Source organism: Natator depressus, chromosome 6, assembly GCF_965152275.1.
Source record: "Natator depressus isolate rNatDep1 chromosome 6, rNatDep2.hap1, whole genome shotgun sequence".
Classification (NCBI taxonomy): Eukaryota; Metazoa; Chordata; order Testudines; family Cheloniidae; genus Natator; species Natator depressus.
This window is the reverse complement of record NC_134239.1, coordinates 2,444,712-2,472,224: the sequence shown is the minus strand read 5'-3', so window position 1 is coordinate 2,472,224 and position 27,513 is coordinate 2,444,712. Positions and strand designations below refer to the sequence as shown.

General features: G+C 53.9%; 1 protein-coding gene across 1 annotated transcript; it reads left to right on the top strand.

Moving 5' to 3' along the window:
* The first annotated feature begins 557 nt into the window (after window positions 1–557).
* Window positions 558–11,979, top strand: LOC141988821 (RING finger protein 112-like). The gene is made up of 13 exons (XM_074954820.1): window positions 558–806; window positions 3,399–3,614; window positions 4,037–4,174; window positions 4,503–4,607; window positions 5,095–5,145; window positions 6,211–6,267; window positions 7,008–7,094; window positions 7,942–8,071; window positions 8,228–8,358; window positions 8,565–8,618; window positions 10,315–10,389; window positions 10,685–10,954; window positions 11,467–11,979. Exons 1-13 carry the CDS (start codon window positions 558–560, stop codon window positions 11,977–11,979), a joined length of 2,076 nt encoding a protein of 691 aa, XP_074810921.1.
* The last annotated feature ends 15,534 nt before the right edge of the window (window positions 11,980–27,513 follow it).

Sequence of the window (27,513 nt, the reverse complement as noted above, 5' to 3'; positions counted from 1 at the left end):
GGGGTAGCCCAGGGCTGGGCTAGCAGAGGCTGTGGGTCAGACATCAGGGGCACTGGCATGGTTTGCTCTGGCCAGATGCAGTTTATCCAGAAGCCCCAGTGCCCTGTAAGCGGGGGTGGGGGGCAGATTCAGGAGGCCCAAAACAGCCCCCCTCTAATAAGAGCTGGACCAACTGCAGCTGGCATTTCCGAGGCCCCTTGGCCGGCTCGTAAAATCTCACCCCACAGCTGAACCCACATCCTGGCGGGTCGGGTGCTTCTAGTGGGCTGAACTGGGAGGTGGGGGGGCAGCAATGGCTGTATCATTCCCTGAACTCCCGGGGCCCCCAGGAATCCCAAAACCCCAGAAACAGAGAGGCACTTGCCAGCCCTGCCCCAAAATGGGAGTGGCCAACGCACAACAGCCGAATGGAAACTTACCCAGCCGGGTGGTGAAAACTAACAATAGAGCCCAGGAGTCCTGGCTCCCAGCCCCTCTGCACTAGCATCTTAGCCCTGGTGTTCCCATGTGCTAGCTCCTGACCCAGTGGATCTCCCCAAGCCTGCAGGATCAGGGGGATGGAGCAACTCTGGGAGGACGTCACCTGCTCCATCTGCTGGGACGTGTTCAACGACCCCGTCTCCATCGAGTGCGGCCACAACTTCTGCCGGGGCTGCCTCTTGACTCACTGGAGTGAGGTCTCAGTCCAGGGGCACCTCTGCCCGGAGTGCCGGGCTCCCTTCTCCGGGGACAGGATGATCCCAGACACACGTCTCAAAAACCTGGTGGAGAAAATCACCAAGCCTCAGCAGGAAGAGACTGAGTCGGTGAGACCAGACGGGCTGGATAAGGGGAAAAGGAGCTTTCTCTTGTAGGGGATTCTGGGCCCAATCCAGCCCCAGGGCAGGGACTGCCTGGCTCAGGGGAGCAGGGAATGGGACACAGGGCCTTTCCCGTTTAGGGGGCACCAGCCCTGATCTGGCCCCAGAGTGGGGACTGGCTGGCTCAGGGGGTGGGGAATGGGACACACAGACTCAGACTGGTAGGCCAGAAGGGACCATCGTGATCATCTAGTCTGGCCTCCTGCAAGCTGCAGGGCACAGAACCCCACTCACCCTCTCCTGTAATAGACCCAGAACCTCTGGCTAGTCACTGACGTCCTCCAGTCGTGGTTTAAGGACTTCAAGTTACAGAGACTCCACCATTTATACTAGATCAAACCTGCAAATGACCCGTGCCCCATGCTGCAGAGGAAGGCGAAAAAAACCCAGGTCTCTGCCAGTCTGACCTGGGGGAAATTCCTTCCCAACCCCAAATACGACGATCAGTTAGACCCTCAGCATGTCGGTGAGACCCACCAGCCGGACACCCGGGGGTCTGTAGTAACACAGAGCCCTTCCCATCTAGTGTCCCATCACCGCCCGTTGGGGATATTTGCTACTGGCACTCGCATTTGGGCTACATGCCATCGTAGGCAGTTTCATCAGACCATCCCCTCCATAAACTTATCAAGCTCAGTCGAGAAGCCTCCAGAGCTGGGTGGCTGGAGAGCGGCAGCTGCTGGCCAGGAGCCCAGCTTTAAAGGCAGAGCCGCCACCTGGTATGGTATTGCCACCCCTACTTCCACGCGGCTGCTGGCGGGATGCCGCCTTCAGAGCTGGGTGCCTAGCCACCAGCCCCCGCTCTCCAGCTGCCCAGCTCTGGAGGCAGTGCAGAATTAAGGGTGGCAATACTGTGACCCACCGAAAATAACTTTGCGACCCCCCTCCACACACACACATACAACTCCCTTTTGGGTCAGGACTCCCAATTTGGGAAATGCTGTTTTCCCTGTGAAATCTGTAGAGTTTAGGGTAAAAGCACACAAAAGAACAGATTTCCCAGGTGGAGACCAGATTTCACCATCTGGGAGGCGTTTTTCATGGCTGTGAATTTGGCAGGACCCTAGATATTACCCCTGACTTTTGCAGATTAATTAGAAATCCTTGCTATTGGGCTTGCAATTTCATGTGCTAATTTCTTTAATATTCGAGGATGGAGATGATCCAGGCCCCTCAGTTTGCACCCATTAAGTTGTTTGACTCTGGTTTCTGTTTCAGCCAATTCAGTGACAATTTCTACTCCCGTATTCTTGTTCTCATTAGCTGTCTGGCCACAAGCTTCTCCTTATGCGTCTTAAAAACTGAGGCCATGCCCATATCTTTAGGTGTTGGCCCATGCAGCCTGTATCTGTTATCTCCACCCCATCCTCAGCGCTTAGCGGTCCCACTTCTTCTTTCCTTGTTTTCTTTTTCTTTATGAGGCTAAAGAACTTTTTCCCATTGGTTTTAATTTTTTTGCAAGTTCAAATTCTGCTTGGCCTTTGGCAGTTCTCATTTTATCCCGACATGGATTCCTCCCAGTTTCCATTCCTCGGAGGCTTTCTGCTTTCTCTTAATCACCTCTTTGAAATCCTGGTTCAGCCGGTTTGCTCAGCAACCCTTCCCTATGGGCTTTTTCCTGGATGCAGACTCCAGAGAGTTCCTGCATCTTTGACAAGCCTCCTCCACATCCAGATCCTTCAGCTTTGCAGGCCAGGTCACTTCCCTGCCTAATTCCCTTAATTTTTTGCAGCTTGCCCTTTTGAAATCCAGGATCCCCTGCTGCCGACCTGTTTTGGTTTATCCTTCCATTTAGTTAAACGGAATTAGCTCATGGCCACTTGAACCAAGGCTGTCCTCTACAGCCAGTTCTTCAGTGTGGTCCTCGCTACGTACCAATACCAAATCTAAACTGGCATCACCTCTTGTTGCTTTGGTCACTGATGAAAAAACCTCTCAGCTGTGTCACCTCCAGGATTATCTGGGCCCTGCCATGATGCCAGCACTTCTCCAATCTCTGACCGGAAAATTAAAGTCTCCCATGATCACACAATTCCCAGTGATATTTATTTCATTCAAACTATGAAAGGGGTCTCCATCCATATCCAAACCGGATCCTGGGGGTCTGTAGCAGACCCAAGACACTCTCCCAGGGGAGCCCCTGGTACCTTTCTTCCCCACAGTGATCTTGACCCAAAAAGATTCTGTTTCACCCATTTCATCCCTTCTCATTTCTTTCCACTCCAGCTCATCATTAACACACAACGCTCCTCCGCCACCTCTGCCTTTTGTCTTTCTTTCCTGTACCCCGGTCATGGCTGCTACTGACCCATGTGTCTGGTTTCCTGTCCCACATCCATAGTTCTAGTTCCTTCCCTTTTGTCACCCGGGCTCATCCCGTTGCTGGGCAGACACCTCACTGCTTCCACTCGGCTTTGCTGCCGGTATCGGGCTGGCTCAGGGGGTAAAATGGGGCACAGGGCTCTGATCCAGCAGGGAGCAGGGCACTGGCTGGCTCAGGGGTGGGGTCCCAGCTCTGACCCTGCTCTCTCCCTGCAGCAGGGGCCGGGGGCTCAGCCAGAGCCGGGGCGCCCGGTGCAGCTGGTGCGTGTGGACGAGGAAGAGAACCTGATCCTGGACGAGGAGGCCCTGAGCCGCTGCCTGGAGCGGGGTGGGTTGGGGGACGCCCCCGTCTGTGTGGTGTCCATTGTCGGGGTGAAGCGCCGGGGTAAATCCTTCCTGCTGAACTACCTGCTGCGCCGGCTCCGGAGCCCGGTGAGTGTAAATGGGAACAGGAGTGAGCTGGGGTGTGAGCGGCCCCATCGTGCCCCCTGCTGGAGGGCTCAGAGCTGCACACGTGTGTGTGGGAGTACACACACCTCATTGCATGTCGGTCAGCCTGTCTGCCTGGAACTCTGTCTGGTAACGTTGTCTGTCTGTCTGTCTATCTGTCTGAACCCGAGCATGTCTGTCTTTCTGTCTGTGTCTGTCTGGAATGCAGCGTGTCTGTGTGTCTCTGACTGTTTATCTGTCAGAATCTGAGCACACCCATCACCCTGTATTCCTCCTCACCCCACCCTAGTACAATTAACCCCCAGCCCCCTCCCAGGGCTTACAGTCTGGAGGTGTGGGGGGACCAGTCAGTCTTCTCCTCCACCCTGCACTGAGCCCTGTCCCTCCATGTTCCTTTCCAGCAGGACGCGAGGGACGGGTCGTGGATGGGCCGGGAGGATGAGCCCCTGGAGGGGTTCGAGTGGCGCGCCGACATGCAGCGAGTCACCAAGGGGGTGTGGGCGTGGAGTCAGCCCTTCTGGGTCCCCACCCAGAGCGGGAAGGTGAGTGGGGCGTTGGGGGTGCATAGGAAAGGGGGAAGGAGACATGGGGACGCTGGAAGAAGGGAAATGGGGGAGAGGGCTGGGAACACAGGCAATGGGGAAATAGGGAAGGATGGAGACTTGGGGAAGGAAGCCCCAGGGGAACCTGATGGAGACATAACGAGGGGAATGGAGAGGTGCGAGAGGAGGGAGCTAACACTGGGGTGGGTGAGAACGAGATGCCAAGGGCCACGGGGGCGGAGCAGGGGACAGGCTCTGGGAGTGGAGGGGCCGTGGGTGGCTGGACAAAGCCGGGAGCTGACCTGGGGCTTTCACTCTTGGCCCCCAGGTGGCCGTGCTGCTGGTGGACACCGAGGGCTCCATGGACATTGAGAGGAACAAGGAGACCAGCATCAAACTCTCCGCCTTGTCCATGCTGCTCAGCTCCTACCAAGTTGGGGGGGTTCCGCATGGGGCACTGAGCTGCAGGGAATGGGGTGGGGTCTCCGCGGGGGGCACTCTTCCCTGGCACTCAGGGCCTGCCCCGATGCCCCAGGGTGGCAATAGGGGGTGCTGTGCTGCAGGGAGCGGGGGCTCAGCAGGGGACATTTCCCCCAGCAATCCGGGCTGGCCCCAATGTCTCACTCGGGCACTAGGGGGCGCTGTGCTGCAGGGTGTGGGGCAGAGGCTCAGCAGGGGGCGCTCTCCCCGAGCAGTCAGGGCCGGCCCTGATGCCCCAGTGCGGCGCTAGGGGGCTCTGTGCTGCAGGGAGCGGGGGCTCAGCAGGGGGCGCTCTTCCCTGGCAGGCTGGGCCGGCCCCAATGCTCCAGTGCAGCACTAGGGGGCGCTGTGCTCGGGGCGGGTGACATGGCTGGGAAGTGGCCTGGGGCGGCTGTCCCTGCTCGTTGCTGTAGCTCTGTCTGTCTCCTGATTATTTGCAGATACTGAATATTTTGAGTGAGGTGAACGACCCAGATCTTGAATACCTGGAGGTGAGGCCAGGCAGCCTGACACAGAACGTGACTGGGTCAGGTTCTCCCGTTAGCCCCACATGGTTATTATCCCTCCCCATGGGTCCCGTGGGGAAACTGAGGCCCAGATAAAGAAACCGACTCTCCCATGGTCACTTGGGCCTCTGGATTCAGCACTGTCACCACACGGCCCAGCCTGGCTCTCTGCTCCCAGGTGTCCAGCTCGGCCCCTGGGTCAAAGTTAGGACCCCTCCCTCCCCTCCAGCCCAGCTCCGCCGTCGGTGGGAAGTCTGCTGGGGCCAAGGCCTTGGGCGGTTGCTCTGCCCCCTGATCTGCTCTGCTCTTACCCAGCCCCAGCCCCGCCGGGTCAAGCCCCTGGCCCTCTCACCCTTAGCGACATCACTGCCACCTGCGACATACTGCGTGTCCTGCCCCTGCACCGCACCCCAGAGGGGATTCTCTGTGTGGGGGAGGGGTTGGCTCTGGGAGGGTTTTTATCTGTCCACACGGCCCTGGGTCCAGTGGGGCAGAAACCTGGTTAACGTGTAGCTAGAGCAGTCCAGGGAGAGCTCGAGTAATCGCCACATGGCCGAGATTGTTCGAGGCGCGAGCAGAGCTGTGGTGTCACCGCCGGGGCAGTGCAAACAGTGCTGGTGGTGTCTGTCAGCCTGAGGCAATGGGGTTCTGTGGGTTGGAGGGTACATCTCAGGAACCCCTCAGGGAAAAGACCTCACATTGGGCTCACTGACCCCCCCCACCACATCCACAGGGCGCCCTGGAGTGAAGGAGGGAACCCTGGAACAAGACTTGCTCCTCTGTGGGGCACAGGATCCCACAGCCGCCCCCACCACCCTCTTGGCCGGGTGCATCCCACTTCTCTTTCCACCCCGTGGAAAATATCTCCATCTCTCTCCAGCTTCGTTTTGCGCTTGCTGGGCCTCGCTCTCTGCAATGGGCAGAGGGAGCGGCTCAGATGGGGATGGGGGGGATCAGGCCCCTTTCTGTTCACCTGCAGGATGACCCCGCAGTGTAAATGCCTCCCATGCACCAGACTCCTGCCCCACCCCCGTTCTCTTTGCTCTGCAGATGTTTGTGCGTGTGGCCGAAGAGGTGGGAAAAGCGTACGGACTGGAGCCCATTCAGGTGAGACGGCTTCCACCATCCTCACCCGCCCTGCCCCGTGTATCCCCACACGGCACCCCTCCCCTGTGGGCATTGGGATAGGGACGTTATGGGTATCCGCTGCTGCGGCTGACAATACTTGGACCACCCCATATTCACCGTGAGGGGGCCTCTGTCATGCCGCTGGCCAAGATCCATGAGAACAGCGACCTGCCTTTGTACGCAGGCCTCTTCGGCTCCCTGCCAGCCTCCCTGTCTTGTAGACGCCCTTCAGGGTCATTTCTGCCACTACAGGACATGACAGTGCAATCGCCTCGGTGCAATGAGTGGTCAGCGATGACCGTCATTAATCACTGATCCCACCATTGCTCCACCACATTTCGAGCTGCCAAGGCACCTGAGCTGGTTCCTAACAGGGCAGGGCAATTGTGCGGCCCGTCTCTTCAGATGGGGTTTCTCTGATGACCAGGGATGTAGCTGTGGCCAACTTCAGCCTATGTCGCATATCCTTGACGAGTGCCCACGCACTTCGAGGGTGGGCTACTGGCTCTGCACCCGGCTGATGACGATGCTACCAAATGGCTGGGGACTTTGAGCATGTGCTGAAGACCCCTCCCCCACTCCACAGCCTGCTCCTGCCCCATGCACCCCCTGCCCCATTCCCTAGGGGCTGAGGTCTTCCCTCCAGACATCAACCTTCTCCCCAACCCAGCATCCCCTCACCCCCAGAGACCCTCACTCCCCTCCTGTCTCCCCTGCAGCATCTAGACCTGCTGGTGCGGGATTGGAGCAGCTCCCCGGTCCTTGGAACGGACGGTGGGAAGCAGCATCTGAGACACGTCCGACAGGTGACTGTGGGACTCAGAGAATGGAGGAATGGGACATGGGGCCTTTCCCTCAAAGGGATGATGGCTCCAGTGTTTCCAACCTGGGGGAGGTGGAACCGCAGGGAGGTTGTGTGAAGGCGGGGGGTCACAAGTGCAGGGCTGGAGTTAGGGTGTGGCAAGCAGAATATTTGTCCAGGGCCCCGCACGACAGGGGACCCTGCAAAGCTAAATTACATGCTTCAGCCATGGACGTCCGGGGCTCGGGAATCGGCTTCAGCCCATGGCGGCCACAGCTGAAGCTGAAGTCCAAATTTAAGGTGGAAGTCACCATTTTTTTCAAGTACAGGGGTCCAAATTTAAGGCCAAAGGGGGTCACGAGCACAACAAGGCTGAGAAACACTGGTCGTGAATTTAGCCGCTGACGTCTCCAAAGAATCCATCCGCACGGAGCAACCTCCAGCTGGGGGCTGCGGACGCAAAGCTGGACTTTCCCTGCAATTGCTGCTCCAGGCCGGGCACCTGTCGCTGCCCTACACTCAATGAGCCCAGGCAGCGTGGAGGAGGAAGCAGTTTGATTGCAAAGGGGAGGGGAGAAAAGCCAGGCCAGGGGGAGTGAACAGAGCAGAGTGGGACAAGGAGTCTGCAGAGCCTGGGACCTGGGGTGGGGAGACAGGGACTTGGAGCGGGGAGACTGGGACTGACAGACACTTCTTTCGCTTCCTGCTGTCCCCTGCCTTGTTCACTGCCCCCCTTCCAACGTCTACCAAAAATGAGGCTGGGCTCCTCCAGGCCCTCTCTGGAGCGGGTCTGGCTGACATTAACACAGGTTTCTGTGTGTCAATGTAACCATTACCCCTGGCCCTGGCAGATGCTGGAGGCGAAGACCCCTTGCAAACACCCCAAGGCCTTGGAAGCGCTGAGCAGAAGCAGCAGCCGCTGTTACCTGATGCCCTTCCCTGGCGAGCGGATCACGATGGGGAGCGAGGGAAGGCTGAGAGGTAAGGGACCCAGGACAGCAGCTCTAAGCCCCCTGCCATGTGCAGAGCAATGTGACTGCGGCGCTGATCATGCCCGTGCGTGGCAGGTAGAGAGAAGGGGGATCAGACAGGTCCTATATTATCCCCCACCATCATCTGTCTCTCTCCCCTTTGCAGACATGGGTGAGAATTTCAGGGAGAGCCTGAGGGACTATGTCACCACCCTGGTGAGCTCGGCTGGTCAACACGTCCGGCTGGACCAGCATGGGGACCTGCTCACCGGGACACAGCTCGCTGCCAAGATAAAGGTGGGGAGCGGCCAGCTGTGCTGGAGGGAGCAGGAAGGGGATGCTCTCTCCTTGCAGTCAGTGATGACCCCAATGCCCCCAATTCCCCAGCTGCCCCACCCCAGAGGTGGCTGCATCTCAGCACCGGACGAGCCATCCCCCTGTTCCCAGCTTTTCTAAGCCCTGTGGAGTCTGTGACGTGATGATTTCTTTTGGTTCCTTTGCAGAATTTGTCTAATGTCATGAAGAACCATCGCTCCGGCTTCTCCTCTCCCTGTCAGGTACCATTTCTGTCTCTGACCTGATCATGGGGTGTGTCCCCTCACCCGTCCATGTCAGGGTTGGGGCAATGTTGGGAGCTGGATCCAGGCTGCAGGAGGTGACTGGGAAAGAGTCTGGGTGAAATCTTATTTTCTCGGACTTCAGGGTAGAAGAATTTTTCCCTTGAGACCCATAGCACCAAATCCTGTTTTTCCCCAGGCAACTCCTGTTGGTGTTTAAACGAGAGGAGTTTTTAAGAGCAGGTCTGAAAATGGGGGTGTTTTTCCTGCAGAAAACTTGGAGTGTCCAGCAATACCCCCAAACATCTCCTGTGTGGAAAGGCCATTGCCACAGCTCTTGGGAATTACAGTTCTTGTGCCTCACGCTCTCCATTCTCCTCTACGGGTTGGGCCCCTGGTGGAACTACACATCCCATGATGCACTGCAGGTACCAGGCACCACCCTCCTCTCCCCAAGAGATAATCATTCTCCTCTGTGGGTTGGTCTCGCAGCTTGCACTGCACCTCCCATGAGACCAGCCCACAGAGGAGAATGGGAGGTTAGAGCAACCAAACTACATCTCCCACCAAGCGCCATGGTATCCTTTCCTGGTGAGGGTGCGGTGCATCAAAGCTGCAGGGCACCATGGGAGGTGTAGACTGACCTGAGTGCTGGAGGTAGAGAGGAGATTCAGGCATCCCATGAACCACATTTCCCACAATGCACCAGCATCTCCTCTCCTGGTGCATGTATCATGGCCCTGGTGCATCATGGGAGGCACATGCAGTGGCAGGGGCAGGGGGCAGGACAAGGTGGATTCAGGGGCTCTGTTCACTGGCCCCTCTGGGGAGTGGGGCGTAACCATGGCACAGCGTGCTCCAGCCATGCCCCCCAGCCCACCCCCTGTGCTGGGGCCGGCAGCACGGACCTTTCCACCCGGCGTCACGGGGCCTCTGGGGAGCTGGGAATCGGGCCGGCTGAGCAGAACTTCAGCCCTGGCTCCTTCGGTCTGATCTGCCAGCCGGGCAGCGTCCCAGCACAGCCCTCACCGAGCCCTCCACGTCCGAGTCACGCCGCCTTCCCCCGCAGCCGGGCAGGACCCAGGGTAGACAGACCCTTTGACATCGTCTGTCAAGTTCTCTTGGGCGTCAGCCTCAGATGGGCTGCGATAGGAGCTACGTGAGGAGAATCGGATGCGGGGAGCTTCTCTGCCTGGGGGGAGTAGACCGGCCCAGCTAGAACAGAATAACTACTCCACAATAGCCACTCCACAACAGCTGCACAGCAGAGACCGTTCCAGAGTCCACAAGAAGATTTAACCCAGCCCCCACCCCCAAACAACAGCTGAGATTCACCTGCCTCCTGGAAATCAATAAAAAAAACCCGAAATCCCACCAGCCCTACGAGAGCCGCTTTCACTCATGCTCTCTCGGGCATGCGCCTCAGGCCGAGCCCGGCTGGGACAGGGGTTTCCAAAGTCCTCGGCTACAGGAAAGGGCCACAAGGGCAAAGTGCAGGTCGGAGCAGGAAGGGAGCCGAGGCTGGGCTGCTGCGGGGATCGAATTGAAAGTTTTGGCACCAGCAGCCCCAAGCAGCTACCACACGGGCTAGCGATGTCGCTTGTTCCATGAGGTTGCTGCGGTGGAAGCTGCAGCCCCTAGGTGGAGTCGGGGTCCCATAAACTGCGGCTCACCCCAGCCTTGTCCTCCCGCACAGATGGCCAACACCTTCCACAACCAGAGAGTCCTGGACAGGGCCAGCGCAGCCCACGCCGAGTTTCTGCAGGAGAAGGTGAGTCCAGGGGAGTCGCTGTGCCCCCAGCCAGGGGAACCCCAGGGAAACATCCCAGCCAACCCCGTGGGTTACGGGCTTTGTGGCAGGAGAGGAGACCTCATATCCCCTTTCAGGGGGCTGCGGAGATGGGAGACTGCAACCCCGGCACAGCAGTGGCCTGGATCTCGGTCATGAGGGTGGAGGAAGTTGCTCTGCAGTAGCCAGAGGGTCTATTGGTGAGACGGGGTCGCGCACCCGCCCCTTCTAGCCCCTTGCACCCCACTATTCTCCTCTCCTCTCCGGCTCAACGCAGGATGACCTGTCCCGCTGCATGGACGACTGTCTGACGGTGGATCCGAGCGCAATGGCGGAGCACTTGGCAGAGCAGCGCAGGTCACTGCTGGGGCGGTGCCGGAAGGAGCTGAAGGAGCCGGAGGAGACCCTGCTGAAGTCCCTAGAGGCGGAGCTGACTCGGGAGGCCGAGACCTTCCTGGAGACCTACCGAAGGCGCTATCTGTGTCACACCATGCAGAGAGCCCTGGCCAGGGCCCGCGCAGCCCACGCTGAGTTTCTGAGGGAGAAGGTGAATCTGGGACAGGAGGGCTGTGCCTCCCACCAGGGGAACCTCAGGGAACCATCCCGGGCAGCCCACCGGGCTGTGGACTTTGGGAATGAGGTGGGAGTTCACATTTCCAGCTCCCAGGGTGGCTGAAGAGATGAGAGACTCCAATCCCAAACCTTTGGGGGCGGGCAACTCAGTTTGGGGGCTCTGGGCAGCACCTGGCATGATGGCAGCCCCGATCTCAGTCCAGAGAACTGTGCCTCACCCGGCATAATGGGGGCCCAGTCTCAGTCATGGGGTGAGGGGTGTGCAGCACCTCGCACACCTGGGGCCCCAATCTCACTTGGGGGATTTGTCTCTGTAGCAGCTGGCATGACGGGGGGTCCAATTTGAGTTGTGGGATCCTGGCACGATGGCAGCCCTGATCTCAGTTGGAGGGTGTTTCTACAACAAGGGCCCCAGTCTTGGTGGAGGTCTATGCAGCACTTGCCACATCTAATACTCCTGGCTGTCTTCTCTCGCTACTACTGCAGGACACCGACTCCAGGAACCCACTTAAATGCCTGAAGGTGAGGCCGGGCAAAATGGCCGAGCAGTTCGCAGAGCGTCGTGGGGACTTGCTGGGGCAGTGCCAGACAGACATGCTGCCAAAGAAAGAGGCCCTGGGGACGGAGCTGGAGGAGGAGCTGAGGCAGAAGAAAGAGGCCCTGCTGACGGAGCTGGAGAAAGAGCTGATGGGGGAGGCCAAGACCTTCCTGGAGACCTACAGGAAGTGCTTCAAGACATTTGCCGTTTCAGCGGGTGTTGCTGTGGGAGGGCTGCTCCTGGCACCGGTGGGTGGAGCTGCTGCTGCGGGATCTGCCACTGCGCGTCGCATGGCTATGGATGTTGGGGTGGGCACCTTGGCCGGGATGTGTGTGAGTGGGGGCGTGGGATGGGGAGTTGGTGGGAACATCGCCCAGCGGGATAAGAACCAGGCTGAGGGCACCGTCAGCCAAGGGGAGGAGGAGGACAGCACTAAGGAGCTGTCTGATACGACCCCCTGATCTGAACATCGGCCCCCACCGACCCAATCTGGGGGTGATGAATGCGGTGACAGGGCTGTAGCGTGGCCCAGACATGTCAACCACAAACCACTCCACAGCGGGGAAGCCGTCGTCCACAGATTCTAAGAAGGGACATTGGTCCAACCCGCTCCTGAAAACCTCCAATGACTGTGTGACACCCAGGCCCATCGGTACCTGCTGGCAGCGGGTTCAGTGCCCTGTGTCAGCAACTCCTAACAGTCCAGACAAACTCGCTGCACCTAACACACTGCTGTCATGGTATTTAGCCACAAATAGTGTCTTGTAATGCATGGAATGCATCCCAGGAGCACACGGTATTGATATCTGTGTGAAATGTAGGCCCTGTCATGAGGTGAGGAGCTACGCGCATATGTGCATTTGGAAAACACGTTTTCAAGTCTGAATAAAGGCAGGGTCAGCAGAGAAGTTTCTGCCAGATGTAGGACGTACATTTGTCAGTCCACCTCGGTTGACGTCAATTAAACTTTGTAAGCCAGCCTCATGCATGCCCCATGGACATACGAAGGTAACACAAAGCTATGGGGTCATCATGCTGGAGAATAAACCACGGTGGGAGGGGAACGTGCTCCTGACTTTCAGGCCAAACAAACTTTCGGCGGGTAGAAGGAGAAGGTAAACGGATGCCCTTGTATCCTTCACCGCTGAAGCAAAGGGGCAGCGATTCGGCAAGAGGGGGCCAGCGGTGCTGGTCTGAGATGCAAGGAGCTTGGTTTAGGTGGGGTAACCTGCTTTAGCCTGTTCCATTTGGACTCAAGGAAGCACGTTACAATTTTGCGGTATGTGCCACCCTTCTGCCAGCAGCATCGGCAGCTACCAGGGCCAGGTCGAGGTCGAGCCCTTCCTGTCTCTGCCCCCAGTCATCTAGGAACCTGTAACCACGCTGGGCACCTTTGCCAGGCAAGTCTCTACCCACTCACCATTGCAGAGGTTTGAAGAAATGAACTTTGCTGGGGGCAGCAAAGTGAAGGGAAGGGCCGGGTTGACTGGGGACGTATATTTACAGTTTAACGCCTTCCATCACTCTGTACCTCAGGGCGCATCAGTCACAGTCCCAACAGTTGGACCCTGAACGCAGTTTGTTCTGCCCCCACCCTCACCTCATGGCTCCCCAACTTCTTCGCTCACAGTTTGAGTTTCTGGGAGTTCAGGAAAATCAGGGCCTCTGGCCCATGAGCAGCTCTGGGGGGTCTATCACCTGCCCAGCAATCGCGGTTCCAGCAGCTAGGACAGGGAGGCCTCACGGGAGTCGCTAGGCTGCCATGGATGGCTGCCGTGAACTCCTCTGCTCCCGTTGTAGTACGCTCTCCCATGGCGGTTCCCCCACCAAACCCTGTTGGGCTATGGCTGAATCCAGCTGTTGCTTTGCTCTGCTTTTCAGTCTACTTGTCCCGGGCCTGACAACTGGCCTTTTTGGTGAGCTCTGCCTAAACAAGGCAATTCCAGCTCTTCGCTCAACTCTTCTAGATGCAAGGGGGTTGCGGGTTTTTATGTACCAGCCATGTCTCTACCACCCAAAGAGTTATTCCCTCCACGGCTGTGAAGCCCCTCCATCTTTGCTCCCCATCTCCATCCAGGGCTCTCACCCCGCCTTGGCCAACATCCACGTCATCAGAGTGACCCCACACCTGGTTCTTGTCCAGGCGGGTTGCCCGCAGGGTAAGCTCAAAAATATGGACCCCAAGTACAAACTTTAGTTCCGGTATACCCCAGTGTCCCTCACCAGTGCTGAGGGTCCAGGCCCCGGCCAAGGGTCCAGGGAACCTGCCCAGGGCTCCATCCTTGCGCCAACTGTCCCCTCCAAAAATATTTCAAGGGAGATGAGCCAAGATTCCTTAGCCACGTCCAGGGCATCCAGTGACTAAAGCCAGAGCCTGAAATAAAAACTGAGGCGGGAGCAGCCAGCCCGTTACTCTGTGCAGAGAGAGATGCAGAGAGCAAGGGAGGCATGGAAAACATCAGAGACAAACGGGTCTGTGCTCGAGTCTGTTCTCCAGGGTGAGCTACAGTAGCAGAACTGTGGTGGGGAAAGCAGGAGCCCAGGGCTGGTCTAGCAGGGGGCAGGGGGTTGGGTTTGAGGGGCACTGGCAGAGATAAGATCTGTGACTGTGGGTATCTCAGCAGCAGGACAGTCCGAGATCTGCCAGGAGACGGTGCAGGGCTGGCTCTGGCCATCAGAACTGCCAGGCTCGGTGCCCAGATCTGCTCCAGTGACGTTCCATCAATCCCCTCTCCCTGCCTGTGGATAATGCCTGGCCGGGGCGGTGTGCTCTGGCCAGCTGCGCTTTGTCCAGGAGCCCCGGGGCCCTGTGAGCTGGGGGAGAGATTCAGGATGCCCAAGGCAGCCCACCTGCAATAAGAACAGGAGCAATGGCACCTGGCATTTCTGAGACTTCCTGGAGGGCAGGGTGTTTCCAGCGGGCTGAGCTCAGTAACCGCTGTATCATTCCCATTAGAGTTTGGGGTGCTGCCCTCTCGGGTCCCCAGGCAACCCAAAACCCCACCCGCAGCGGATACAGCGGGAAGTGCCTTCTCCTTGGCACTCACCAGAGAATTGGAGTGGCCAACTCACAGCAGCCCAATGGAAACTTACCCAGCCATGAGGGGCTCAGTCTGAGAGCAGGCCAAGGGCACGACTCCACCCCATGAGAGGTAATGGGGATGATGCCTGCAGGGCTGCACTGAGGGTGCACCCAGCCCTGTACCCCACATGTCCAGGGGAGGTTACCAGGTGGGGAACCCCATGGGGAAATCCCTCTTCCGCCTTCTTCTGACGGTTGCCTACCTCGTCCCTGGCTGAGCAGCTGGCACCAGCAGCTCCCCTCGCTCCATGAAGGGCTTTGGGATCTTCCAGGGCAAAAGGTTCCAGAAAGGCCATGAAATGTACAAGTTCCCAAGGATATGATGCTGGACATGTCAGCCAGGATACTGGGGGGCAGGTTCCTGTGCACGTGAATGACCAGGCCATGAGAGATCAGCTGGGATCCACCTTTGGGAAGAGCTAGAGCAAAGTGCCAGTCCCCTCTGGTTTGTGGAAACCCAGAGCTGTCCCTCCCACTCCCAGCCAGTGAAAGGAAGGGCAGGCTGTGTGTGTCTGCTAATGGCAAATGGTTTGGGTCTGTGTTCACCTATGTAAATTGGTGAGGATTTTTATCAAGCCTTTCCCAGGAAAGGGGGTGTAGGGTTTGTGGAGGATTTTGGGGGGAAAGACGTTTCAAGCGGGCTCTTTCCCTGTTATATATCCGTTAGATGCTTGGTGGTGGCAGCAATAAAGTTCAAGGGAAAAAGGAAAATAGGTTGTACCTTGGGAAAGTGTAACCTAAGCTGGTAAAAAACATGGTGGCAGAGTGGTGAAATTAACTTGAAATCATTTTGAGATCAATTTGAGATTTTCTGAACCAGAAGCACAGATTTTAAAAGGAAATATTTTTTTCCCTTTGGGCTGCTGGAAAGCAGGTTTTAAGCTGAAAGCAGTTAGAGGGGTTCTTTTTGTCTCTGCTTGGGGGCCAGAACAGAGACAAAAGAGAATTCTCTTTTGTGAGCTGGAGTTTTCTCTACCTAAAAGCAGGGTAGTTATCCTCCTGCAGGAAAATTCATTAGTCTTCACAGACCTGAAGAAGTTTTTTTTTTACCAAAGACACACTAGAGGGGTTTTCTATCTATTTGCCTGGAGACAAAGGTGTTAGGATTTTTCTGTAGGCTGACAATCACTATCAGAGAATATAGGTATCATATTACAGCACAGCAAAATTTTACAAGCCAAGGTTTTTTTGTTTGTTTGTTTTATTTCTATCTCTTGGGTGTAAAGTTAGTTAAAAACAGAGAGGCAAACATGGCAGAAACCAAGACACAACACAAATTGGAGTTAATCAGACTGGAGGCAGTGAAAGAGGCAGAAAAAGCCCTAGAAGCTGCCCACAGGAGAGCTATGGAGGTAAAGGACAAAGAAATGGTGGCAAAGGACAAAGATATGGAGGCAGCGAAAGAGGCAGAAAAAAACCAAGAGGCTGCCCACAGGAGAGCTATGGAGGCAAGGGACAAAGAACTGGAGGAGAAGGAAAAAGAGAGGAAGCATGCACTGGAGATGGAGAAGGGAAAGGCTCAGCAGAATATACCAACAAACCCTAGCAATCCCTCTCCAGGTACCACTTCCCATCCCAGAAAGTTCCCCACTTACAAGGCAGGCGATGATACAGAGGCCTTCTCAGAAAACTTCAAAAGGGCCTGCCTTGGGTACAACATCTCTACAGACCAAAACGTGGTAGAGCTGAGGCTGCAGCTCAGTGGACCCTTAGCTGAGGTGGTGGCTGAAGTGCCTAAGGAACACATGAACAAGTATGAACTGTTTAAAACCAAGGCGAGAGTCAGAATGGGGCTAACACCTGAGCATTCCCGTTGATGGTTCAGAGCCCTAAGGTGGAAACCAGACATGTCATTTACCTGACATGCCTACCACATTGTGAAACATTGGGATGCCTGGATATCAGGAGCAAGTGTTAAATCTCCAGAAGATTTGCCCTTCCTAATGCAAATGGCACAGTTCTTAGAGGGTGTTCCTGAGGAAATAGAAAGATACATCCTAGATGGGAAGCCCAGAACTGTAATTGAGGCAGGGGAGATTGGAGCTGTCAAGGTTCCTTCCCCACTCTGAATTCTAGGGTACAGATGTGGGGACCTGCATAAAACCTCCTAAGCTTACTTTTACCAGCTTAGGTTAAAACTTCCCCAAGGTACAAATTAATTTTACCCTTTGCCCTTGGATTTCCACTACCACCACCAAACTTTATCTGGGTTTACTGGGAAACATAGTTTGGACACATCTTTCCCCCCAAAATCCTCCCAACCCTTGCACCCCACTTACTGGGGAAGGTTTGGTAAAAATCCTCACCAATCTGCATAGGTGACCACAGACCCAAACCCTTGGATCTTAGAACAATGAAAAAGCATTCAGTTTTCTTACAAGAAGACTTTTAATAGAAGTAAAGGAATCACCTCTGTAAAATCAGGATGGTAGATACCTTACAGGATAATTAGATTCAAAACATAGAGAATCCCTCTAGGCAAAACCTTAAGTTACAAAAAAGACACACGGACAGGAATAGTCATTCTATTCAGCACAGTTCTTTTCTCAGCCATTTAAAGAAATCATAAGCTAACACATACCTAGCTAGATTACTTACTAAAAGTTCTAAGACTCCATTCCTGTTCTATCCCAAGCAAAATCAGCATACAGACAGCCCCAGACCCTTTGTTTTTCTCCCTCCTCCCAGCTTTTGAAAGTATCTTGTCTCCTCATTGGTCATTTTGGTCAGGTGCCAGCGAGGTTACCTTTAGCTTCTTAACCCTTTCCAGGTAAGAGGATTTTTCCTCTGGCCAGGAGGGATTTTAAAGGGATTTACCCTTTCCTTTATATTTATGACATGCCCCCCAAATCTCAGCTAGAGTGGAACACTGGCTGGGATTTCTTCCTGGAGCTCTAGGAAAAAACAGAGTTAATAAGACACATGCACCTCTAAATATACTACCAAGTACATAAAGACTAACAATATTTTCCACATCTCAAGGATGATTTTTACTAGTTGATTATGGGAAACTTTCACAGGAGAGTGTATCAGCCACTTTGTTAGAAGCTCCTGAGATGTGTTGGATGTTAAAATCAAAATCTTGGAGAGCTAAACTCCACCGAATAAGTTTTTTGTTATTTCCCATGGCGGTATGAAGCCACTGTAGTGCAGCATGGTCGGTTTGCAGGTGGAAACGCCGTCCCCAAACATATGGGCATAGCTTTTCCAGGGCATAGACAATGGCGTAACATTCTTTTTCAGTGACTGACCAGTTGCTTTCCCTCTCAGACAGTTTTTTGCTGAGAAACACTACAGGATGGAATTCTTGATCAGGTCCTTTCTGCATTAAAACTGCTCCGTACCACGCTCGGACGCATGTGTGTTTACTAGGAACGGTTTGTCAAAGTCTGGGGCCCTTAGTACAGGGTCAGACATGAGTGTCGCTTTAAGGTGGTTAAAGGCCTTCTGACACTCTTCGGTCCGCAGAACAGCATTTGGCTGTTTCTTTTTGGTTAGGTCTGTCAGTGGGGCAGCGATTTGGCTGTATTGTGGTACAAATCATCTGTAATAACCGGCCAAGCCTAAGAAGGATTGAACCTGTTTCTTTGACTTTGGGACAGGACACTTTTGGATAGCATCCACTTTGGCCTGTAGGGGGCTGATAGTTCCTTGACCCACCTGGTGTCCAAGGGAAGTCACTCTGTTTAGGCCTATTTGACACTTCTTAGCCTTAACAGTTAGTCCTGCCTCCCTTATGCGCTCAAAGACTTTTTGTAGATGTTCGAGGTGTTCTGCCCAGAAATCCGAAAATATGGCCACAACGTCAGGGTAGGATACTGCATATTCTCCTAATCCCCCTAGGAGACGATCTACAAGTCTTTGGAAGGTGGCGGGTGCATTTTGCAGCCCGAAAGGGAGTACATTAAATTCATACAGCCCGACATGTGTGGTGAAGGCTGACCTTTCCTTGGCGGATTCATCTAGCGGTACCTGCCAGTACCCCTTGGTTAAGTCCAAGGTAAAGATGAACTGGGCCCGTCCCAGTTTCTCTAATAGTTCATCTGTGCGTGGCATTGGATAATTGTCTGGGCGAGTTACAGCATTTAGCTTATGGTAGTCCACGCAAAAACGTATTTCCCCATCTGGTTTGGGAACTAGAACCACTGGAGATGCCCATGCACTTCCAGAGGGGCAGATTATACCATCTGTAACATATCCTGGATCTCCCGTTCTATAGCAGTTTTAGCTTGAGGAGACACCCAGTAAGGTTGGACTTTAATTGGGTGAGCATTACTTGTGTCAATGGAGTGGTATGCCCGTTCAGTCAGTCCTGGGGTGGCTGAGAACATTGGCGCGTAGCTAGTGCACATCTCCTTGATCTGCTGTCGCTGCATACGCCCAAGGGTCATGGAGAGGTTCACCTCTTCCACACCACCAGCACTTTTCCCTTTGTAGTAGACACCTTCAGGCCACTCAGCGTCGTCTCTTCCCTGGGCTGTAAACTGACAAACCTTTAATTCTCTGGAATAAAAGGGCTTTAGAGAATTAATATGGTACACCTTAGGCTTTCGGTTGGAGGTGGGGAATGCTAGGAGATAATTAACAGCTCCCAGGTGCTCCTGGACCGTGAATGGCCCTTCCCACGATGCTTCCATTTTATGGGCCTGGAGCGCCTTTAAGACCATGACCTGCTCCCCTACTTTGAAGGAATGCTCTCTGGCATGTTTATCATACCAGGCTTTTTTCTCTTTTTGAGCATCCTGTAAGTTTTCTTTAGCAAGGGCTAAAGAGGTTCGGAGGGTGTTTTGTAGGTTGGTTACAAAGTCCAGAATGTTAGTTCCTGGAGAAGGTGTAAATCCCTCCCATTGCTGCTTAACCTCATGGCCATATACAAGTTCAAATGGGGAAAACCCTAAACTGGGATGTGGTACAGCTCTGTAGGCAAAGAGCAACTGCTGCAATACTAGGTCCCAATCACTGGAGTGCTCATTTACGAATTTACGTATCATGGCCCCCAAACTTCCATTAAACTTCTCCACCATCCCATTTGTTTGAGGGTGGTATTGAGTGGCAACCAAGTGATTTACCCCATGAGCTTCCCATAGGTTTTCCATAGTTCCTGCCAGGAAATTAGTCCCTGCATCTGTGAGGATGTCGGAGGGCCAACCTACCCTGGCAAAAATGTCTGCAGGTGCCTGGCACACACTTTTAGCCCTGGTGTTGCTTAGAGCTACTGCTTCCGGCCATCGGGTGGCAAAATCCATGAAAGTCAGTATGTACTGCTTTCCTCTGGGGGTCTTTTTCGGAAAAGGACCCAGAATATCCACAGCTACTTGCTGAAATGGAACTTCAATGATGGGGAGTGGCTGGAGAGGGGCTTTGACCTGGTCTTGGGGCTTTCCCACTCTTTGGCATCCTTCACAAGACCGGACATAGGTAGAAACATCCTTTCCCATTCCCTCCCAGTGGAATGACCCCCACAAATGGTCTTTGGTCCTGTTCACCCCAGCATGGCCACTAGGGTGATCGTGGGCTAAGCTCAAGAGCTTGGCCCGGTATATTTAGTTGGAACTACCAACTGTCTCTGAGGATGCCAGTCTTCCTGGTGTCCACCAGAAAGAGTTTCCTTGTATAAAAGTCCTCTTTCTACAACAAACCTGGATCGATTAGAAGAGCTGAGAGGCGGTGGGTTGCTCCGTGCCACCATTCAAGCTCTCTGGAGGCTTTCATCTGCTTCCTGTTTGATCTGGAAATGTTCCCTTGATGCAGGAGACATCAGTTCCTCATTGGATTGTGGACCTATGCTTGGTCCCTCTGGAAGCGATGTAGGGGATGGGGCTGTTTCCGTTCACTGTGAACCGCTCTCCGCTGGGACACTATGTTGGGATTCAGGCTCTGGCTGAGCCTCTTGTGTAGGGTTATGGGCTGCTGCCGGTTCAGGTTTGGTGGGGCCCTCGGGTGTTGAGGTTGCAAGTACTGGGTTCAGTGCTGGCAATGGGTCTGGTGCTGGTTGTTCCACTGGTTCTGGTTCTGGGACTGGTTCTGTCTGGGTCTCTGGGACTGGATCCTCTACTGCTGTTGCAGACATTGACCTGGGGGTGTGTGCCTCCAGCTGAAATTTGGAGAAAGTTTCCACTAAAATAGGCCAGGAGTTGCCGACAATAAGGCTAGGAGAGGGAAAGACTTTGTTTTCCCAAGTGTCATGGTTTCGCTTTCGCTGCTGCTCTGACACCATCTCTGGGTGCACCCTGGCACCTGCCATTCGTAGCACAGACAGACACACAGCCTGCCCTTCCTTTCACTGCCTGGGAGGGACAGCTCTGGGTTTCCACTCACCAGAGGGGCCTGGGACTTTGCTCTAGCAATTTGCACAGGTGGATCTCAGCTAATCCCTCCTGGCCTGGTTATTCACCTCCCTGGGAACCTATCCCCAGTATCCTGGCTGTCACATCCAGCATCACATCCCTGGGAACCTGCCCATTCAAAGGTCTTTCTGAGACCTTTTGTCATGGAAGATTCCAAAGCTCTTCATGGAGCGAGGGGAGCTGCTGATGCCAGCAGGTCAGGCATGGACATGGTGGGCAACCATCAGGAGAAGGAGGAAGAAGGATTCCCCCATGGGGTTCCCCACCTGGTAGCCTCCCTTGGACATATGGGGTACAGGGCTAGCTGCACCCCAGTGCATCCCTGCAGGCTTTGTCCCCATTACCTCTGGGGTGGAGTCGTGCCCTTGGCCTGCTCTCAGACCGAGCCCCCCATGGATATACAGTTGTGTCCTAGCGGAACCAATGGGGTTAGCACGTGCTGTCTTGCCCTTCAGGAGTCTGTAACCAGCCGTATCCAGTGACCAAACAACTGAAGCATTGTTTATTTAGCAGCAGAAATGTAGCATAAGAGAAAATGTTGTTAAAACAACAGCCTATTGCATGTCTGTCTACCTAGAGTCCTACCATCCCCTGATGTTAGCCCAGGAACGTCTGGCTTCTCCAGCAGCCTCCTGTGCATGAGTCCAGTTGCCTCCTATTGCTCCCCCACCCGCCCCAAGAGTGGGGCCCCATTTAACACCTTCTGGGGTCCTTTCTTCTTCTGAATTCACAGGCATTGGCCATTCCCAATTAAAACAATTTTGTAGGTTTGCGGGAGACCAGAATGAGAACCAAAGCTAATAATTCTGGCTTTGATAACCAAAGCTAATAACTCTCCCTTTAACGTTGGAGCTGGCGGAAGCTTTTGGGCCCAAACTCCCCTTCTTACCCCCCCACCCCCACCCCCGTGAAAAAGTAGCACGAGAGACAACAAAACAGGTTGAAATTTTTTTGTTAGTTTTGCCAACTTGTTCATTTGGGGAACAAACAAATAACAGCCAAAATTCCAAAAATCCCATGTTGACATTTTCAAAATGGAACATTACCATTTTACCAGTTCCAAATGATGTTCAGTTTTTAAATTTACTTCCATTTTTTAAAATTAAAAATTAAAGAAAAAAATAAAAACAAAAACCCCCTGCTTGAAACTGAAAAAAAAAAACCCTTTAATTTCAGCTCAAACAAAACTTTTCATTTGATCCTAAATGGAATTTTTTCGACTTCTCAATCTGCCAATTTTTTTTTCAATTTTTCAGAACAACCAGATGTCACGGAGTGTGGGGGAGTCAGGGCCCTGCACCCCCAACTTCCTGTGATTCACTGTGACTCTCAGCCAGCCAGGAAAACAAATGGTTTATTAGACAACAGGAACACAGTCTAAAACAGAGCTTGTAGGTCCAGAAAACAGGACCCCACAGTCAGGTCCAAATTAGGGTGGGGTGGGAAGCGCAGACCCAGGTTCTGGGCCTTCCCCCATCTCCCCAGCCAGCTCCAAACTGAAACTGCCTCCAGCAGTCTCCCCCAGACACACACCCTAGCTGCCCCGCCAGCCTTTGTCCAGTTTCCAGGCAGAAGGTGTCACCTGGCCCCAACCCCCTCCTGGGCTCAGGTTATATGCTGGCCATCAAGTATCATCCCTCAGTGAAGTCACACCCTTATATCCCGAAAAACATCTAGTATTAATGCAGACAGTAAACTAGTAAAAAGAACAGGAGGACTTGTGGTACCATAGAGATTAACAAATTTATTAGAGCATAAGCTACTGTGAGCTACAGCCCACTTCGTCGGATGCATAGAATGGAACATATAGGAAGAAGATAGATATATACATGCAGAGAATCATAAAAAGGTTGGAGTCGCCATACAAACTGTAAGAGGCTAATTAATTAAGATGAGCTATTATCAGCAGGAGAAAAAAACTTTTGTCGTGATAATCAAGATGGCCCATTTAGACAGGTGACAAAAAGGTGGGAGGATACTTAACAGAGGGAAATAGATTCAATACGTGTAATGACCCAGCCACTCCCAGTCTCTATTCAAACCCAAATTAATGGTATCTAGTTTGCATATTAATTCAAGCTCAGCAGTTTCTCATTGGAGTCTGTTTTTGAAGCTTTTCTGTTGCAAAATTGCCACCCTTAAGTCTGTTACTGAGTGGCCAGAGAGATTGAAGTGTTCTCCTACTGGTTGTTGAATGTTATGATTCCTGATGTCAGATTTGTGTCCATTTATTCTTTTGCATAGGGACTGTCTGGTTTGGCCAATGTACATGGCAGAGGGGCATTGCTGGCACATGATGGCATAGATCACATTGGTAGATGTGCTGGTGAACGAGCCCCTGATGGTGTGGGTAATGTGGTTAGGTCCTATGATGGTGTCACTTGAATAAATATGTGGACAGAGTTGGCTTTGTTGCAAGGATAGGTTCCTGGGTTAGTGTTTTTGTTGTGTGGTGTGTGGTTGCTGGAGAGTATTTGCTTCAGGTTGGGGGACTGTCTGTAAACGAGGACTGGTCTGTCTCCCAAGATCTGTGATAGTGAGGGATCATTTTTCAGGATAGGTTGTAGATCTCTGATGATACGCTGGAGAGATTTTAGTTGGGGGCTGAAGGTGATGGCTAGTGGTGTTCTGTTATTTTCTTTGTTGGGCCTGTCCTTTAGTAGGTGACTTCTGGGTACTCTTCTGGCTCTGTCAATCTGTTTTTTCACTTCAGCAGGTGGGTATTGTAGTTCTAAGAATGCTTGATAGAGATCTTGTAGGTTTTTGTCTCTGTCGGAGGGGTTGGAGCAAATGCAGTTTTATCGTAGAGCTTGGCTGTAGATGATGGATCGTGTGGTGTGGTCTGGATGAAAGCTGGAGGCATGTAGGTAGGCATAGCAGCCAGTAGGTTTCCGGTATAGGGTGGTGTTTATGTGACCATCCCTTAATAGCACAGTAGTGTCCAGGAAGTGGATCTCTTGTGTGGACTGGTCCAGGCTGAGTTTGATGGTGGGATGGAAATTGTTGAAATCATGGTGGAATTCCTCAAGGGCTTCTTTTCCATGGGTCCAGATGATGAAGATGTCATCAATGTAGAGCAAGTAGAGTAGGGGCATTAGGGGACGAGAGCTGAGGCATCGTTGTTCTAAGTCAGCCATAAAAATGTTGGCATACTGTGGGGCCAAGCGGGTACCCATAGCAGTGCCGCTGATTTGAAGGTATACATTGTCCCCAAATGTGAAATAGTTATGGGTGAGGACAAAGTCACAAAGTTCAGCCACCAGGTTTGCCGTGACATTATCGGGGATACTGGGTTTTTTTTATTTTTATTTTATTTTATCTTTATTTGCGTGAGGAGTTGAAACAAACTTTAGGGGGTTACTAAACAGGAACTGTTCAAGTCAAACAAACTAAAGTTAGCAGCTGACTGGGGGAGGCCCAGCAATCCTGGGGAAGGCAGAGGTGCAGGGGGGCAGAGGCTGATGTCTTTCTACAACATGTGCACACACTATACCTGTGCATGAATATGCCTCTCCTCCTGACACGCTCACCAACCACTGAGCTATTTGCTAAACCTCTTCAGAACATTGTAAATGTAAAGCTGAAGGTAAATGAAACCACGACTTTCCTCTGCCAGCACAGGAGGAATTTGCTTTTTTGTTTTAGAAAAAGATTAATAAAAATATTGAAAAAATTCTTCTCCTTTTATATATTTTAACCTAGTAGAATTCAGAAATTTGGCAGAAAACTATGGTACCCTGGAAAGAACATTCAAGTTCACAACCAGCTGCAAAGAGGATACACACAATGCCTACAAGCAGATAGTAAAATACCTACAAGGAGATTAGTAAAACTCCCATGTAACATTAAAAGGTTAATGCTCCCTATTCCCTACTCCCTCATACCAGAGAACAAAAATCCCCATTGTTCACCCAGCTCAACTAAGCTCTGAAGTGCTAGCTGACAGGTGTCTGTCTTAAGCCATTCTTTTCCTTCCTACTGTATTCCAGAGTGTGGGAGGATAACTACTGGGACTAACTTCTGAGGGCAGAGGTGAATTTTCTGTGCCTTGATGGCTTCCCATCCTGGCTGGAGGCCTCCCTGGAAGGTGTTTTAGTGGAAATCACAGAGCAGGGGCTCACGGTCCAACTGTTGTGTCGATGGTGATGCCCTTTCGATGTGGGCAGCTGCAGCTCTCGCGGTTTCCTGCTGCCCGATGTTGCTACCCGCCTCCCTGCACACGTACATCCTGGCTGTAGTGTCCAGCCCACTACCACCCCCAGCCCCACCCTAACAGCTGCTGCTTAGCTCTCCAGCCTCAGTGACGAAAACTTTACTTCGCTGCAAACAACAATATCAGCCCCTGCCCCAACTTCTGGCCCAGATCGGTTAAGTGACACAGATAGCGCTTTCTGTAGGTCTCCAGGAAGATGTTGGCCTCTCGAGTCAGCTCCTCCTCTAGCGCCGTCATCAGGGTCTCCTCCGGCTCCTTCATCTCCTCCCGGCACCGCTCCAGCAGTGACCTGCGCTTCTCCATGAACTGCTCCGCCATTGCGCTCGGCGTCACCCTCAGACAGCTGAACATGTGCTGGGACAGGGCATCCTACATTGTGTGGGAGTGGAGGGGGGGCCCAAGGCGGTTAGAAGGAGGGGTGTGTGACCCCATCTTACTGGAGGACCCTCTACTTCCCCCCTCCCCTGCACAGCAACTTCCCACCTCCCCTGTGACTGAGATTGGGTCCTGTGTTGTGCCGGGCACTGGCCAAAACTCCCTGACTGAAATCAGAGCCCCCATTCTACACTGGAGTCTCCCATCTCTGCAGCCATCCTGGGAGCCAGACGTATGAACTCCTGTCTCCTGCCCCACAGCCAATAGCCCCTGGGACTGGCCTGGATTTTTCTCTGGGGTTCCCTTAGCTGCGGCCCAGCCCCCCACCCCACAGACTCACCTTCTCCCTCAGAAAGTCAGCGTGGTCTTGGCGGGCCCTGTCCATGGCTCTGTCGTTAAAGGCGTGATGCTCATAGCGCCTTCTGTACGTCTCCGGGAAGGTCTGGGCCTCCTTAGTCAGCTCCTGTGTTGAGCGGGAGAGTAGGGGGCCCAAGGCTGTTAGAAAGGGCAGGTCTGCAACCCTGTCTCACCCATGGACCCTCTGGCTACAACGCAGCAACTTCCCTCCACCCCATTCACTGAGATCAGGGCCCCCCATGCATGGGTTGGAATCTCCCATCTCTGCAGCCACCCTGGAAGCCAGAGATAAGCACTCCCATCTCCTGCCCCAAAGCTTGTGGGGATGGCTGTGATGTTTCACTGGGGGTTCCCCGGGCTGGGGCAAAGCCTCCCACCCCTGACTCACCTTCACTCCCAGAAAGAGAGTGTGGTCTTGGCGAGTGCTGTCCATGACACTCTGGTTGTTGGCATGACACTGATAGCGCCCTCTGAAAGTCTTCAGAAAGGTCTTGGCCTCCCGAGTCAGCTCCTCCTCTAGCGCCATTAGCACGTTCTCCTCCGGCTCCTTCAGCTCCTCCCAGCACCGCTCCAGCAGTGACCTGCGCTGCTCCTCGAACTGCTCCGCCATTGCGCTCGGATCCACCGTCAGACACTCGACCATGCGCTGGGACAGGCCGTCCTGCGTTGAGTGGGAGAGGAGGAGGAGAGAAAGATTGGCCCAAAGTTGTTAGAAGGGGCAGGTGTGTGACCCTGTCTCACCCATGGACCCTCCGGCTACAGAACAGCAACTTCCCTCCAGCCTCCTGACCGAGATCAGGGCCGCAAGTGTACTTGGGTTGGAGTCTCCCATCTCCGCAGCCACCCTGGGAGCCGCAGATATGAACTCCCATCTCCTCCATAAAGCCCAGATCCTGAACAGGATTTTTCCCGGAGTTTCCCCTGGCTGGAGCACTGATCCCTCCCCCCTCCACCCCCAAAGCACCTTCTCCCTCAGAAAGTCAGCATGGTCTCTGCGGGCGCTGTCCATGACTCTCTGGTTGTTGGCATGACACTGATAGCACCCTCCGTAGGTCTCCAGGAAGGTCTGGGCCTCCTGAGTGAGCTCCACTTCCAGCACCATCAGCAGGGTCTCCTCCGGCTCCTTCATCTCCTTCCAACACCGCTCCAGCAGCGACCTGCACTGCTCCACAAACTGCTCCGCCATAGCGGTCGGTGTCACCATCAGCCACTTGACCATGCGCTGGGACAGGCCGTCCTGTGCTGAGCCAGAGAGGAGGGGGCCCAAGGCTGTTAGAAGGTGGGGGTTGAACCCCGTCTCACCCATGGACCCTCTGGCTACAGCACAGCAACTTCTCTCCACCCCCCTGACCGAGATCAGAGCCCCCCCTCTGCATGGGTTGGAGTCTCCCATCTCCGCAGCCACCCTGGGAGCTGGAGATATGAACTCCCGTCTCCTGCCCCAAAACCCACAACCCACGGGGCTGGCCGGGATGTTTCCCTGGGGTTCCCCGGGCTGGAGCACAGTTTCACCCTGTCTCACCTACTCCCTCAGAAAGTCAGCGTGGTCTTGGCAGGCTCTGTCCATGACTCTCTGGTTGATGTTGTGACTCTGATAGCGTCTTCGGTAGGTCCCAAGGAA

Excerpts from the sequence above, each read along its gene's own strand:
- LOC141988821 (XM_074954820.1), top strand. The coding sequence starts at position 558 with ATGGAGCAACTCTGGGAGGACGTCACCTGCTCCATCTGCTGGGACGTG. Across the intron at positions 807-3,398 it reads AGCAGGAAGAGACTGAGTCG|CAGGGGCCGGGGGCTCAGCC; the intron begins GTGAGACCAGAC and ends CTCTCCCTGCAG. Across the intron at positions 4,175-4,502 it reads TCCCCACCCAGAGCGGGAAG|GTGGCCGTGCTGCTGGTGGA; the intron begins GTGAGTGGGGCG and ends CTTGGCCCCCAG.